Here is a 14,879-nt window from a genome sequence, read left to right as displayed (position 1 = left end):
TTCCTATATGGTTGTTATTGATATTTTAACTTGATAGGATAATGGACATCGATATGGCCTATGTTCAACTTACCTATCAACGGTCGATACATAGCAAGCAATTTTAAATAGATATTCTAGTTACAACTCCACAATTAAAAAAATTCACATAAAAAAAGAGGTTATGGCTCATAAGGAAGGATGGTTATGGCTCATCCTAGAATATATAAAGACCAAAGGACCTATTAGATCGGAGGGGCTAGCCTGTTGCAGGCTGACCAGAACCAGGCCGACTAGAAGACCGACCGTAACTAGGCCGACCAGAAGAAGATCGACCATCTAGGGCCAAACTAAGATTATCAAATTGTTCTAAAAAAAAGTGCCTAGACACCAAAAGACCAATTTCGATAGAACTCTTATTCTATGCTGATCTAGATAAGACTGGCCAAGTGGTAGTTTTGTACTGAAATTTGGACTCTAAAAAGTCCAACTACGATGGGACAGAGCCTCTTTATTTATATCTATAAAGAAAGTATGCAAGAGAGGATACAGGTTCTTCTACACCATATTCTTCTCCTTCCTTTCTCCTATTGTTCCCATCATCTATCTAGCTAGAGTCCGAGTAGAACAAATCCAGCGAGCTTTTCTCTTTTTCATATGTGCATCCGCAGCTCTCTACAGTAGGTCGATATTTTGTCTTCCACCACAGCGGACCGATCAACGCCCTCCACTACAACAGATCGATCAGTGCTCTCCTCATCTTCAGATCTTTAGTGAGATCCACCATCGTCGAGCAGGATCTGGGCATCAACAAACGTCTTGTAGGTTGTTAGCAAGATTTAATTATTCAAATTTAGCATCTTTCCAAACATTTTTAGAAACTAAAAAAAAAAAGTCAGGAAGCCGATAGTCAACCTAAAGCCTGAAGCCTCATAAAGGGTTGGGCGTGGCCTTGTGGGCATGGTAGGGAGGCCCGAAGGCCAGGCCGGGCCGAGCCTGGGTCTGTAACCCGGATGGCCCGGCCCATGAACAGGACTACTAGCAAACACCCGGCTGACCTTTTTTTTATCGATGGGGCAACCGCTTTGGCTGGCTTAACGAGCTTTCCAACGGTCCTTGCAGTAGCCGAGGTTTTCTTGGCCCCTGGCGCTCCGGAAGTCTCGATACCCGCCGGCCTCGTTAACGCCTACCGAGCGGTCGGAGCCTGACAAGTGTAAGCTAGTAGTTAATACATTTATACATCACCTACCAATCAGAAGAGAAAAAAAAAAACATTATTATTATTTATGTCAACGGACCTAGATCCCCAACCTCTTATATGCAGCAAACAGCTTCTTCCACTCACTACTTATCTCCAGCTGGAATATCTTAGTTCATGTGGGCCCAAGAGTAGCCCAATTCAACAGTTCCATTGGTCGAATATCTTAGTAACAGCAAACTCTAACCCAATCTCAAACGAAAATCTGATCACTCTCTAACCCAATTCCCAGCTACCGTTCTTCCCACATGCCACCAGAAAGCCAAGGGAAAAACCAGAGAGGCAAGTTCCAGAGCTCTCCTCTCACCAACAAAAAAAAGAGAGGAAAGAATCCTATATATATATATATATGGAAAGATAAGACTTCGTTTTATGGGTTTGGTTCTGTTCTTTCGGTTAGGAATGTCACGCTTTTATGCTTATTATTAGTGAGGCAAAGAAGGAAAGTCCCGAGAGAGGAGAGAGAGGGGGAGGGGAATGGAAGAAGGGGCTTCGACCGCGACGGTCTCCCCGGAGCCACTGCTCGGGCCGGCCCGAGCGCCGGCCCAGACGGCTAGGCCGAGCCGGGTGGCGGCCATCTTGGGCCGCGCGGCGGGCCGGCGGGGCCCGTCGATGCTGGTGCGCGAGACGGCGGCGCGGCAGCTGGAGGAGCGGCGCGCCGACTGGGCCTACTCCCGGCCGGTGGTGGCGCTCGACATCGCCTGGAACCTGGCCTTCGCCGCGGTGTCCGTCGCTGTGCTGGGGGCCACAACCAGCGAGCGGCCCAACACGCCGGTCCGGGTCTGGATCGCCGGGTACGCGGTCCAGTGCGTTGTCCACGTGGCGCTGGTCTGGGCGGAGTACCGGCGGCGGAGGGCACGGCCGCGCAGGTTGGAGGAAGGGGCCGGCGGCAGCGGCGGGGAGAGGGCGCGGTCGGACTCCGATGCCGGCGACAGCGAGGAGGATGGGGAGGAGGGCGGAGCGGGGAGAGGTCAGCAGTCCAGGTATGTGAGGTTCGATATTTCACCAAAATTTGATGAATTTTCATGAAAGTTGGGTTTCTTTTCATTTTGTTCTTTATACTTAGGGTTAGGGTTTATTGGGTTTTGTTTTAAAGTTCAATTATATGATAATTATTGTTAGCTCAAAGTGCCTAGGTTTGCTTGATTTATGTGAAAGTCTGAGTGATTTCTCTTGAGTTTTTTGTTTTCCATTTTTTTATTGAGATAAAGAGCTATGTTGTTAGATTCTAGTGTTCCGCCCTAACCTATTCCAAAGTAAGAAAGGGCTTAAATGGGGAGGAGAGTTTGAATTTTGTGCTCTCCTGTGCTGTTTATTTATTAGTTTTTAAATGATATTGTTCTGCTAACAGTCTGGAGCCATGAGGAATATGTGAGTTTGTAGGAGAGAGGGAAGCATGATGATATGAAAGCGTGGCATTAGAATTTTGAATAAGCAAATTCCTTAGTAGGGATTGGGTTTTTAGGGTTAGAAATTTGGGGGAGATGGTTTGATGAACTATGATGCACTAATGGGGAGGTTTTTGATAGGAGTATGTAAGGAGTTCTTCAGCAGCTCAACAGTCAAGTGCTTGATATTAGAAAGAACGGGACTTATGTGTAGTTGCCCTTGAGTTTCTTATTGAGGAAGAGAACAATTTTGTTAGGATAGAATGTTAGGTGGCATAGGAGAGAAATATCTATATTTGGATTCAAGGACTGCAACCTGTGCCCAATTAAGGGACAGTGTCTTATTCGATGAAAGTGTACCAGTTATGAATTGGAGTTTGAGTTTCCTTATAGTGCTATCTCATAAAGTAATATTTTTATTTCGCATCAATATTATGGAGATTATATGTTTTGGGATTTCTGATATACTTTCACAAATTGGATCCATTTCCATGGTCCAAATGTTGGGGGATTATGATAAATGTACGAGAGGAATATGCAGAGGTAAGAATGAATGAAAGGGCAAAAAGATAATATGGAGGCCACTTAGCATGTCAGGGGAGTTTCCTTAAACCACTCAAGTCTGTATAATAGAATTTCTGCCGAAAGCTCAAGATTTGTCTATGATCTATAAGTATGACTAGAAGAACCTAGAAAAATCTTGAAACTAGCAGTAGTTGACTGAATGTACATTAAATTTTGATCAGAAAATAATGCCTCCAAAACTTATTATATGCTTGCAATATACTTCAACCTGAAATGCTGTCTAATCTTCAGTTAAATTGTGTCTAATTATGCCTGTTAGATTGCTCTTGTTCAGAGCTTGCTGAGATGGCCGTGCAGAAGGTTGATCTCAAATGACTGAATATTTTATGTCCCCGTTTTTCTGCTCTTTTCTGTTGATTAGTATTTTACAATGAGTTTATCCAAATCTTAGTACCTGAAGCTGAAGCAGGTGTGGGAGCAGAGTTGGTGCGGATGCAGGTAAGGGGATCTCTTAAGGAAAAAATAAATAGGAAACACTTGAGAAGCTCATGTGGGAGTGAGTTTCTTGAGATATTACAAAGATGCTGTGCAACCTAACTACAAGTTTCCTGATATTACAAATGCAGGGATCCTGCTTCTGGTTTGTCGAAACAGAAAAAGCTTCCTTTATGAGAAAATGGGTACTTGAGGCTTAGCAAAGGGTAGATCAATCACACTAAGGACGTCAAGTTCGAACAAAGATGTATCGTATTGTGGGCATTTGGTTCTATTTCAGTGGTTAGTTGTATGATGGAACTTTGGGTTTGGAGAAATATTACTGGTGCATGTGATCTATTTAAGAAAAATTGATTGATGATGTCTATGATCTAAGGGCATCTATTAATGAACTCTTGAAAAACATATTTTTATAAAGATATTCTTCTAATATATGGGCATCCACTAGCCAGACCAAAACATTAAACAAAGCTAAAGCATTTGAACTATTTCTATTTCCACCACTACTATTAAAAATATGAAAATTTTATAAAATTATAACATAATGCTAAAATTTTACATAATAAAAAAAAGTTAACCTATGAACTCACTGGAACTTTTCTTTTAAGGAAACAGACTCAAAACTTGAACTCCTTGAACGCTTCATTCCATTCTGGCGAACAGTTATTGCATAGACTCTTTCCTAAGAATGAAATTAAGGAATCTAAAGTGTGTCCATTAACTATTGATATGCTGCAATATGTGTTTTCACTTGATAAACTTAACACTGTCCATGTTATAATCTGAGGAGTAAAAGAAAATGTTAATATGTATGATGTTGTAATTTCATGATCCGTTTAGTTCTTTCCCTTGGAAGAGAATGATGTACCTCTTTGTAATCTCAGTCACCTATTCTCATTTCATTTGCCCCTCTTGGTTGGGCAAAACATTTTAGGTTTCACGTGCTTAAAATATGTACTGGTTCTTTGCATTTTAGAAATTACGATTCTAATGTGCGACGGTGATTGGTGCTAGTGCTGCAAAACGATGTGAATCTCTCAATACCATGGCATCCTTTCTGTGGTGGATTGTTGGCTTCTATTGGGTGATTTCTGGTGGTGAAACTCTCTCACAAAATGCTCCAAGGCTTTACTGGTAAGCTTAATGTTTGTCTTGAAAAATACTTCTTGTTTTCTTTTTGAAGATACCAAGTAGGGGTATAGATTATATAGTCTGGCAGATGCACCGATTACCATCAATGTTTTAAGCTTTTAGGATGTTAATTGAGAGCTGCTAGGACCCTGGTCCTGAGCCCTACGGCCTGGTGACTGAAGAAATTGACACCTCCTGGCAGCTATTATTGAAAGACCATGTGCTCAAAATTGTTTTACACTGCTGATTATAGTTTATTCCATCATAAATATTGAACCTTTGCCTATAGTGCTCTAGGTTTCTTAAAGGTTTAAAGTTTCTCAGTGACTCTTACAAATTTTATTTGAGATGCTAGTTAAGATATGTTTTGAACTTTTTATATGATAAGGACCATTTTTTTTCATTCTTTTCTCAGAATGACCTTTATGGGGGTCACATTTTTGATGACTTTCTGAAAACAAAGATCCAACATATTTTCTCTCTTTCAATTTATGATGAATCTTGGATGTCGGCATGTAGATGACATGTATTAAATTTCCATCTGTTGAAATAAGTTATATCCACTTTGCTCGCAATACCTCCTATAATAATTCATTTTGATTGACTTGAAGATTTTTAATCTTTCACATATAATAAAAAGGCAACTCAATACCACCAGTCAATCACTTTCACTTCTCCTTCCTCTTTTCCGTCTTCCCCCTTCCCCTTCAGTTTTAGTCAATGAATTTTCTGGCTTTTGAATGTGGTCAATAGGGTCTGATCGCCTGTCAAAAACAATTAGTTTCTTTGTATATGCAATTACTTTCTAACATTGTATCTTTCTTCATCATGACTTTCACAGGTTGACTGTAGTTTTCCTAGCATTTGATGTCTTCTTTGCGATCTTTTGTGTGGCTTTGGCCTGCATTATTGGGATTGCACTTTGCTGTTGCTTGCCTTGCATTATTGCAATTCTTTATGCTGTGGCAGGCCAGGTAAGAAGAGTGGGAGGATTCGATAGTCAACCAAGAAATAAGTGATTCAAAAGAGCTCACTATGGCTACTTATTTTCATTCATTTTTTTGTGAATCAACAGGAAGGTGCATCGGATGCAGATATTAGCATTCTTCCGAGATACAGATATGCTGAGCCTTTTGACAATGGGCAAAAGACAACTGAAGAAGGATTGATGGTTCCCATTGTAAATAACAGTGGAATTTCAACAAGTGAACGTGTTTTATTACGTGAGGATGCGGTAAGGATTCATATCTCTCATGATATTTCTTGTTTGTACCTCATTTGAAGACCTTTAAAAGTATTTCTTGGTATTGAAGCTTAACAATCACTACAACATGAGCCACTTTTTCCTACTGGGCAATTGAGGTGATACCAGATACCATCTACCACGTCTCAGGAACATAAAAAGAAGCATGCATTTGTTTAATATGTTCTTGAAGCTCAATTTGTTACTTATGGTACAAAGGCTGATGTTGGCAGCATCTTTAAACTTTTATATATTTTCCAAACTTTGAAAAACATAGTGTTAGGTTTTTAACCTAGACATGGACAAGACATTGACAAGGTTGGTCATTCCTATGCTTTGCATCTTATTGTGTTGACATGGGATTTCTCATATAAACCCTATGCTTTCATGATTTACTATAAACTCCCTATTATGTCATCTCCAACGAAATGCTTCAGTGATAACTCATTAACAGAATCCACCCAATTACTGGTTAAGGACTGCTTTCCTACTAAAATGATTTTGCCACAACTTATGCTCTGCATTTTCTCCTACCTGCTCTTCTTTGCTCTAACCAATTGGTGAGGGGACCAAATCATCCCACTTCTTCCCTCCCCCCTTCCCTTCCCCTCCTTACCTACTCTGTGACTGAAACCATAATCCGAGGTCATATATGCAGATCAGAAGAAAGGAGATTGGTAGGAAAAAAGGCATTGCTTCTTCATTTTTATTTTTCTTTTTTATTTTAGAATAAAGGGAAAGGGTATTAATCAAAGGCATGGACATGCTGTTGAAGATATAGTTCAAAGAATGAACTGCCCAAGATCCTATAGATTGTTTCAATGTTTTATTTAGTCTTTTGCAGTTTCATGCTTTTCCCTTCCAATCCCATGTCCTAGATGAGAACTGTTTTATATTAACCTGGCAAGCTTTCATTATCTCTCCCTTCTATATACCAGCATGTATGGTTACCATTGATCAATGATATGAATTGATATCTACCATGTTGAACTTGAAACTCAACTTCAACTGCATAATTAAGGTGTCATGTTTATAAGAAGGATCAGAGCTTAGCTCTAAAAGAAATTGAAGTAACCTCAAGTTCATATTTTTGTTGTATACATGATTGCTTCCACCACTATGGAAAGATGAAGTCAGTAAAGAGATCAGTCGATGAAGCAGTTTTGGTGCTACTGGAAGAGTTCATCATGATAGTTGATGGCCTGATGTACTTAGAGTGAAAAAGGGTGGCGGAAAGAAAGGGGTAAAAAGTCTAGAGCTTTTTTGATCAATCCAGCTCCTGTACCCTTTTCTCTCTCTCTCTGATTATGTAGACACGTGCAGAATAGGGATATGAGAATGAGCTAAGAAGGGTTAGGGAATGGGTGGGATCTCTAAGTTTTGGTGCTGTCTCTTTCAGTTAGACAAAAGAAGTGAGGTTGGGTGTGTTGAGAGAAGTCAGGGTCTACTATTGTTGCAAAATCAGAGGGCAAAATCAGGAATCACATGGCAACTGGATGTTTTCAGTCATTAGTTGTGATGGATGATAAAGTAGAGTAAAAAATAATAATCCCATGACTAATTGCGAGGCTGATTTGTAGGAGAGGAAAAGGTAAGGAGTTTCCAAAAGTCCTAAAAGCATGAGGGGGTTATATGAAAAATTTCTTATTTATAAAATAAGTTCTAAAGATGATGTTGTAGTTATTTACTAGATCACTCGAGGTATTCCTATAATTGAGCACATGACCTTCAAGCCTTGCCTGCATCAGTTTTATGTAAAGTATCCTCTACTTATATTGACCTTAATTTCGTATTTTCCTCTTCAATTTCTTCACATTAGAATCCTAGTAAATCGATACACTTAGCATCATTATTTGTCAGTCTTTGCTAAGTATCCATGTTTAGCTGGCTGCACAGATACTCTTTATACTATATTTAGATACATAGCCTGCTGAATGTCCTGTGATTAGCTTTCTTCCTTTTTGGCTTTTTTCAATGGTTACATCATTTGCATCATGGTGGTGTTCGCTGCTTATGCTGTCTCCATCTTTCCTATTTTGAGGAAATCCTTTCAACATAATAATGAAACATTAATTTGAGTTAGTTGATTTGAAATTGAACATTTGGGTCATAGTGCAGAGTCTATATTTACAAGTTGACATCAGACTACCTTTATTTTCCATAAGATTAAGGTGTAGAACACTAGAAGATGGGGATCAGTGAGCCCTACTAGTTACTGTCCACAACAGACAAACTGCTTAAGAAAAAATGTAAAAAGGGGCCAGAAATTAAGAGCTATTTTCAAGGAACAGGAACCATCCCATTCAATAACAGGATAGAAGACAATGGGCAAAGAATTAATATCTGCTGCTGAAAAATGGAAACTCATACAAACATAGAGGAGACTAGCCACTTAAAAGAAGAAAAAACCCAGATGGATAAGTCTTGAAGACATAAATGGATCAGTAGTCATCAATCTCTGTACAATGGGTATCTACTAACCTGCTAGCGCCATACTCTAGTGTCTATCCTGCAGGATAGATGTTCAACCAATAAGTTTACCAAAAGGTGAGTGATAAGATGTTCAAAAAGTAATGATGTGTTTACTATAGTTGGGTGTGTTTGCTTTCCGCAAGGTCATGTTTTTCCAGAACAAGAGGGAAACCTGCAATTTTTCTACCTGAACATAATATAAAAGAAATTTTTATATGCTTGGGAAGCTATTGAGCTAACAAGAGGGTTTACAGTTTGATATTGTCAGCGATGTTTAAAGTTTTCCTTCCTTTTTTTTAAAGCATGTTCTGTTCTTTTATCAGGCAACTGCAAACCAATAACTGGCCAACATGCTCATCAATTAAAAATTCTAAGGTCTCAGGGGCTTGTAATTTTATTTTCAGCTACCTTTCCTAGAAAAGGACATGAACAGGATGCTTGAAAATTAGCCTCTTGATTGCTGCTTAATGCATCTCCATTTTTAACTATTTTCATGAGAGAAGGGGATAATTCCTCAGCACTCAGCCTCATATGCAAGGTCTAGCCTTTTGTTTCTGGATCATTTTGGTGCGCATCATCATGGTATCTTATTTTGCTTTCCATTGTATCATATGAAATTATCCGTACCTTAAAGTGCTAAAGTTACAAAACTAGGAAAAGTCAAATTATTAAGAACATCCTCAATAAGGAAATGCAGATACAAGGTTAAATGATTAATTAAGTGATTTTATTATTTGTGCCAATTATGTTACTATTTACTTAGACTTGAAATTAATGTATGTGTCTTCATAAGGTACCATAGCATATATGAAATCCATACCTGTGTGTTACTTGCGTAAAACAGAGAATTTCCATAAAGCTAGATTTAGTTGTGATGAGACTCACCTAATTGAATCATATTTACAATTACTTATAGATCTTTTTCCTATTTTTCAACTTAAATTCTAACTGATTGTCATCTATTATTTTGTTCATCTTGTTTAGCTGAATGGTTTTACCCAAACTAGGGTTAGAGGAGGTCAAAACAGGCACTACCCATCTTAGCATTGCATTTTACATTGCCAGTACAAAAAATTAATTTCATTGGGTTTCTTCGAATTTTAAGTCTGTACATGCTTTCTTCCACTAGGTTTAAGTAATCAAGCAAATGATGAAGATGGATGAGGTTTCTTGCTTCGCTCTTTAAGGAACAAAACCTGTAAAAATGTAATCAAAGTATGTAGAGATTATGTTTCTAATCATCTCGTAAGTAAAGATGGTATCCTTGCAAGCCTACCAAATGCTAAACAAAGATTGACATGAGTAATAGGAGTAATGAAAACTAAGTTCGCCATGATGGCTTTTTTCTTGCTCGATCTAGTGGTGGAATAATTAGAGAATCACTTAAAAATCTACACATCATCCTTGAACAACTAAATCATTCAAACTCTTAAAATAGTGAATAAAATCACACCCATTAGCTAGAATTAAATAATGGCCATCACAGGTAATAATGATTGTTTTAATGCAAGAAACATGAAGTTGTTAACCATGTAGGTTTTCTGTATAGATAATCAATTAATGTAAAAATATTGAAGTAGAAGAACATACACATGGATTTTGCAGATCTTAATATAGCAAATGAGTACCAAGATTAGGCTAGAAAGAGGCTAGGTTGGGATTAGTACAGGCATAACTTGGACTTTGACATTTTGTATCCAGGTTAAGAGTTTGGATGGGTCTGTCACATTTGCTGCTTTCATCAAGCTGTGCTACCAGATGAAAAAGATCCAATAATTCAATTTGTTAAATTAAGCACCCAGACCTCAGCCAATATTCATATTCAATTTGGTTCAGGTTAGATGAGGTTTATAGTTGGGTCCATCAAGTTTTCCATATCTGATTCATAAAACAGAGAATGTCGAATCTTTAAATTTTGACATATTTGTGTATGAGATATTAGTTAATCTAGCATGAACTAATAGAGATTCTTAGTTTTAATTGTGCATTTCTATTAGCTAACTCGAGTGACTCTGATGAAGTTTAATTGTCTTTACAACTTTAAACCTGTAGTCAAGGATTTCATTTTCGAAGGCTGCAAAACACCAATGAAGGTCAGACTTCGTCTGAGAGCTTGTGGCGGCAAGGAGCCAAGTTCTGGTAGGTTCAACATGGTGTCTGGTGGGGTTAGGCCTGGGTCTGTCTTAGACTATATGGGCTTGGGCAGTCAACCCAGCCTTTGTTTAACCATTTTAGTTTGTAAATCATGTGATTAACTTTGTAACTTTAATCTAGAATTCAGGCATTCCTCTCTTTCAGAGGCTGAAAAACACCAATTAAGGTCAATTAAGATCAAGCTTGATATAAGAGCTTGTGACAGGAAAGTGCTGAAGTCCAATATGATTGGCATTATGTCTAGCAGGATCATCTTGTAAAATGTTCATTCTGGCTAGTGAAGGTGCTGTCTTATTAGGGATTTAGCTGTATGTGATCTTGATCCTACTAGTATTAAATCTCAAGTTTCCTCTTGAACTTTGTCCAGGGCTTATAGTTTCACTTTAAAATCTATCGAATTAGTGATGGTGCAAATGTAGATAATGATGGACTTCAATGAATTTTTATGTCAGGTCACTTAATTCCCATTTTGCCAATTAAACATTTCTTATTCATTCTCTCAGAAGTTGACAATCAGAGGTTGATCGTGTAGGCATAGATTAGATTGGAAATACAGGGCACTTAATCCCAATCTTTTCTTCCAACTTTTGGATTTGTTTTTTTTTTGTTTGTATGAAATATTAAAATTCTGAAATAAGTGACTAAGAAGATGATCTGTCAGAGTGACTTCTTTTTGTGGGGCAGGGGAAGGTTTCTAAAGAAGCAGCACTTTCTCTATTTCTCAAGGGAGAATGTGCAATAAAGAAAGAATTGAAGTATCCATACCCGTGCAGTACCTTGTTGGTATGGTATAGTAGTTTGTGAAAACAATATGCCTCTCAGTGCTGTCACAGTGAAAACAAGGTGGTGTGCAATATATTTAGCAGTACTTTACTAGTGTGATGCGGTATGGATGGTGTGGACCACTTGGCACTGCTACTTAAATGTTTGATTGAGAACACTAATAGTTGTGAATTGGCCCTAAAGCTTGTTTGTCTTGTCAATTATGACTTATCATTCAAGGTATCTTAACTGATTATTTGTGAATCTACACTTCTACAGTTTTCTTGTAACTAAACCAGAGTATTTATGTCCATTCAGTAAACTTCTGGATTGTTACCATTATTTGAATATTGATTATATGCCACAAATTGCATTTCATGTTTGAGTTTCTTATACTGATCATGTGCGGCAGTTTTTATTTTACTAACCTGCATTTTCAGTCGACTGTGTGTACTACAAAACATTCTGAATCTTGTCCCCTTCAGACAATTTTTCTTGTATTGGAGCATATTTGGTAGCATCTTGGACTTTGCATTAACTTACTACCCCGTTTCCTCGTGCATCTATAATTGCATCTTGTGCACTACAGGAGCTGTTAGGGCTTACGTCTGACAGATAATCATGTGTGGACCATAAATCCTATCAGCTTGTGTGCCCAAATTCTACTAATTGCAATATAGCTTTACTTGAATGGGTTTGGATCACTATCACCGGTCTGGTGCAGAATGTTGCAGTCCTTCTGGAGGATGGGCTGTCCTATTATTCTCTGATATACTCAAAACAGTGTGATTTCAGGTAGATTTTTGCTGTATCTGACCTTTCCCCTCCTTTTCAGGAGTGTTGTATTTGTCTGACGCCATATGAAGATGGAACCGAACTCCATGCACTTCCATGCAACCATCATTTCCACTCCGCATGCATTGTGAAATGGCTCCGGATGAATGCAACCTGCCCTCTTTGCAAGTACAACATTCTCAAGGGCAATGATATTCTCTGAAGAACTAGAATCAACATGATCTCTTTCTCCTTGTCTGTATATAAGAATGCAAAAAGAATGAAGAGGTGCAGTTCTTTGTAGATGAAGTCATTGATGCGAAAAATTGACTCGTTGGGACTTTCATATTCTATTGGCATGGTGAGCTGATACTTTCCTTCGAAATGCGGATGAATGTTTGGTGCAGTTGGCTTGATTCGAAGATCAAGTCTTGTATAAATGTGGTTTGGTTTTACATTGACAAGTATCGATCTTGTAACAGCTTTTGCTTTTTCTGTCGTCCCCAAGTGAAGATCAGAAAGATTTTCATTCTGCAACTTTTCCTGTACCAGCTTTAATCATTCATACTTTGCTGGCTTCACTCCAGTTGTTTATAGCATGAAATTTCTCAGAAAGGGACATCTTCTTGGTTAGAAGTGGAATGGAACTGTTGATGATCCTTGCTGTCTCAATGGATCTTCATCAACATGCTAGTTGCCCTGACATTCAAGAAATTTTCCCTTGGTTATGTCTTGGTGAGCCTCACCAGTTTTTTTCTTTTCTTTTTTTTTTTTTTTTGATCAAAACGGTATTTCATTCATATACCTCTAACGTGAGTACAGCCAGACATATCAAAGAAAAGTAAACAAAATAAGGCGTGTGGAACGCCATCTAAACTAGACCAAAAGACCTCCCCAGTGTGCCGGGCAACATAAGAGGCGACCCAATCTGCTGCACTGTTCACCTCTCGGTAAGCATGGGCAACCTGACAGGAGATCAGCTCCTGCACCAAACTCCGAGTATCCCGTATAAGAGGGTGGTCATCACCATATATGTCCACACCACGCATTCAGTCAATCATCGTAGAACAGTCACCCTCGAGAACGAGTCTCTCAGCCCTCAGGACTCGTCTCGCAAACCAAACACCCTCCCAAGCAGCCTGCAGCTCTGCTCCCACCGCCGAACCGCCGAGAGTGCTCCGTTCCCCAGCAGCAATAAAAGTGCCCCGGTGGTCCCTGATAATAAAACCCACGCCCCCAGAGGCGCCATCCTCCGCCATACCACCATCGAAGTTCACCTTAAGATAACCAGGGGGTGGGGGTACCCAAGAGAAGAAAACTGAACCCACCAGTTTTTTTCTTTGGTGCATCATGTGGTCTCCTGTACTGCCGATGTAAGCTGGATGGATTTCAATGGGACCCGAGCCTGAGCCCGGGGGATTTTGTGCTCGATGGCAACAAAATGAAGAAGCTTGTAAACTACTATGAGTGGCAAGTGCACCCAAATGCTCATTGGTCTTGCCCCAAGAAGCGAGTCTTGCTCAGCTCTGCATGATACTTTCCAATACTTTTCATAACGAGCACAGATCTTTTGTGGTGCTCGGTTTGCACCGTAAAAGTGCATCACTTGTGGCCACCACCAAAAGATAGATGGCCAAAATGGCCTTACATGTCAAATACGGTGCACATTATTATATGGTCGTCCTTTTTTATTTTTTTGATAGCGGCCATCAAGTCCTGCATAACACTAACATTTTACTGTGCGAATGGCACACCACAAAGGATCTTGGATCTTTAAGATACTGTCCTGTTGGCTATTTTTTTTTTAATTGAATGGAGGAGGCCGAAGCCACCTTACCCCTACCAAGCCTGGCCCTCGTAGGCCTCAGCCAAACTTTCCAAATATACCAGGTGCATCGCTTGTGGAACCAAAGACTTAAATGGGTCAAAATTGCTTATAAAATTACATCTCGTATAGTTTCAAACCCTAAGTAAAGAGGCTTTTAGGGACTTTATTCTATAATATCAGATGCATAGGGTTTTCGAAGATCTACTTAATGCAACAAATTTTGCAATATTAACTCATCTAATAGACTTTTACTTTGAGACTCTAAGAAAGTGATTACATTAGGCTCTTCATTTGTTAGAAATTGGGCATGCTACGATTGTTGATGTCACAGTTGAATTATGAGTGTAAAAGCATGGTCCAAATCTTGTAATTAGAACTACATTTGGTAACTGAAGTGCAACCAAAGTTGGCCATATTTCCAATTAGAAGATTCATTGCAATTGGAAATATCCCTCCAAAAAGCCCCCTCATCACTCTCCAATATTTAAATTATATATATAATTTATGCATATAAATATATTATAAATAATTATATGATCCACCATGAGAAAATTAGAAAAGGAGAGAGAGAGAGATTAAGGCCCTGTTTGGGGGAGCTTTTGGAGGGCCAGAAAGCACTTTCTGGCCCTTCAAAAGTACTTTTAGATGAAAAACTGTGTTTGGTAAATTTTTCAAAAAGCTATTTCAGCTTTTGCGGGAAGCTGAAAACAGCTTTTGGGAGGAAGCTCCAATTTGGAGCTTTTGGGAGGAAGCTGTTTCAGCTTTTTCGGAAAGCTGTATTTTTGACAAAAATGCCCATATTAAAATAACATAATTACACAGTTTGTCCCTTTATAAACCTAAAAATCTGCTGGAGCCAAGAACCCTAGC

The 14,879-nt window shown here is 39.0% G+C and overlaps 1 protein-coding gene across 3 annotated transcripts; it reads left to right on the top strand.

Annotated features, from left to right (window-relative positions):
• Window positions 1-1,410: 1,410 nt before the first annotated feature.
• On the top strand, window positions 1,411-12,867 carry LOC103706808 (E3 ubiquitin protein ligase RIE1). Of its 3 annotated transcripts, none has more exons than XM_039131458.1 (5): window positions 1,411-2,229; window positions 4,660-4,779; window positions 5,618-5,750; window positions 5,852-6,010; window positions 10,544-11,764. In XM_039131458.1, exons 1-5 carry the CDS (start codon window positions 1,715-1,717, stop codon window positions 10,580-10,582), a joined length of 966 nt encoding a protein of 321 aa, XP_038987386.1. In that variant the 5' UTR covers window positions 1,411-1,714; the 3' UTR covers window positions 10,583-11,764. The 3 variants fall into 3 exon arrangements, with proteins under 3 accessions (XP_038987386.1, XP_008789277.1, XP_008789278.1); XM_008791055.4 differs by lacking the exon at window positions 10,544-11,764 and adding an exon at window positions 12,243-12,867 and having other exon boundaries at window positions 1,441-2,229; XM_008791056.4 differs by lacking the exon at window positions 10,544-11,764 and adding an exon at window positions 12,243-12,867 and having other exon boundaries at window positions 1,444-2,220.
• Window positions 12,868-14,879: the final 2,012 nt, after the last annotated feature.

The sequence above is a fragment of the Phoenix dactylifera genome, chromosome 11, assembly GCF_009389715.1.
Source record: "Phoenix dactylifera cultivar Barhee BC4 chromosome 11, palm_55x_up_171113_PBpolish2nd_filt_p, whole genome shotgun sequence".
Classification (NCBI taxonomy): domain Eukaryota; kingdom Viridiplantae; phylum Streptophyta; class Magnoliopsida; order Arecales; family Arecaceae; genus Phoenix; species Phoenix dactylifera.
The sequence above is the reverse complement of the archived record's forward strand: the minus strand, read 5'-3'. Positions and strand labels throughout refer to the sequence as shown.

Coding starts and splice junctions, on each gene's coding strand:
- LOC103706808 (XM_008791055.4), top strand. CDS start 1,715: ATGGAAGAAGGGGCTTCGACCGCGACGGTCTCCCCGGAGCCACTGCTC. Junction 4,780..5,617: donor AATGCTCCAAGGCTTTACTG/GTAAGCTTAATG, acceptor TGACTTTCACAG/GTTGACTGTAGTTTTCCTAG. Junction 6,011..12,242: donor TTTTATTACGTGAGGATGCG/GTAAGGATTCAT, acceptor CCTCCTTTTCAG/GAGTGTTGTATTTGTCTGAC.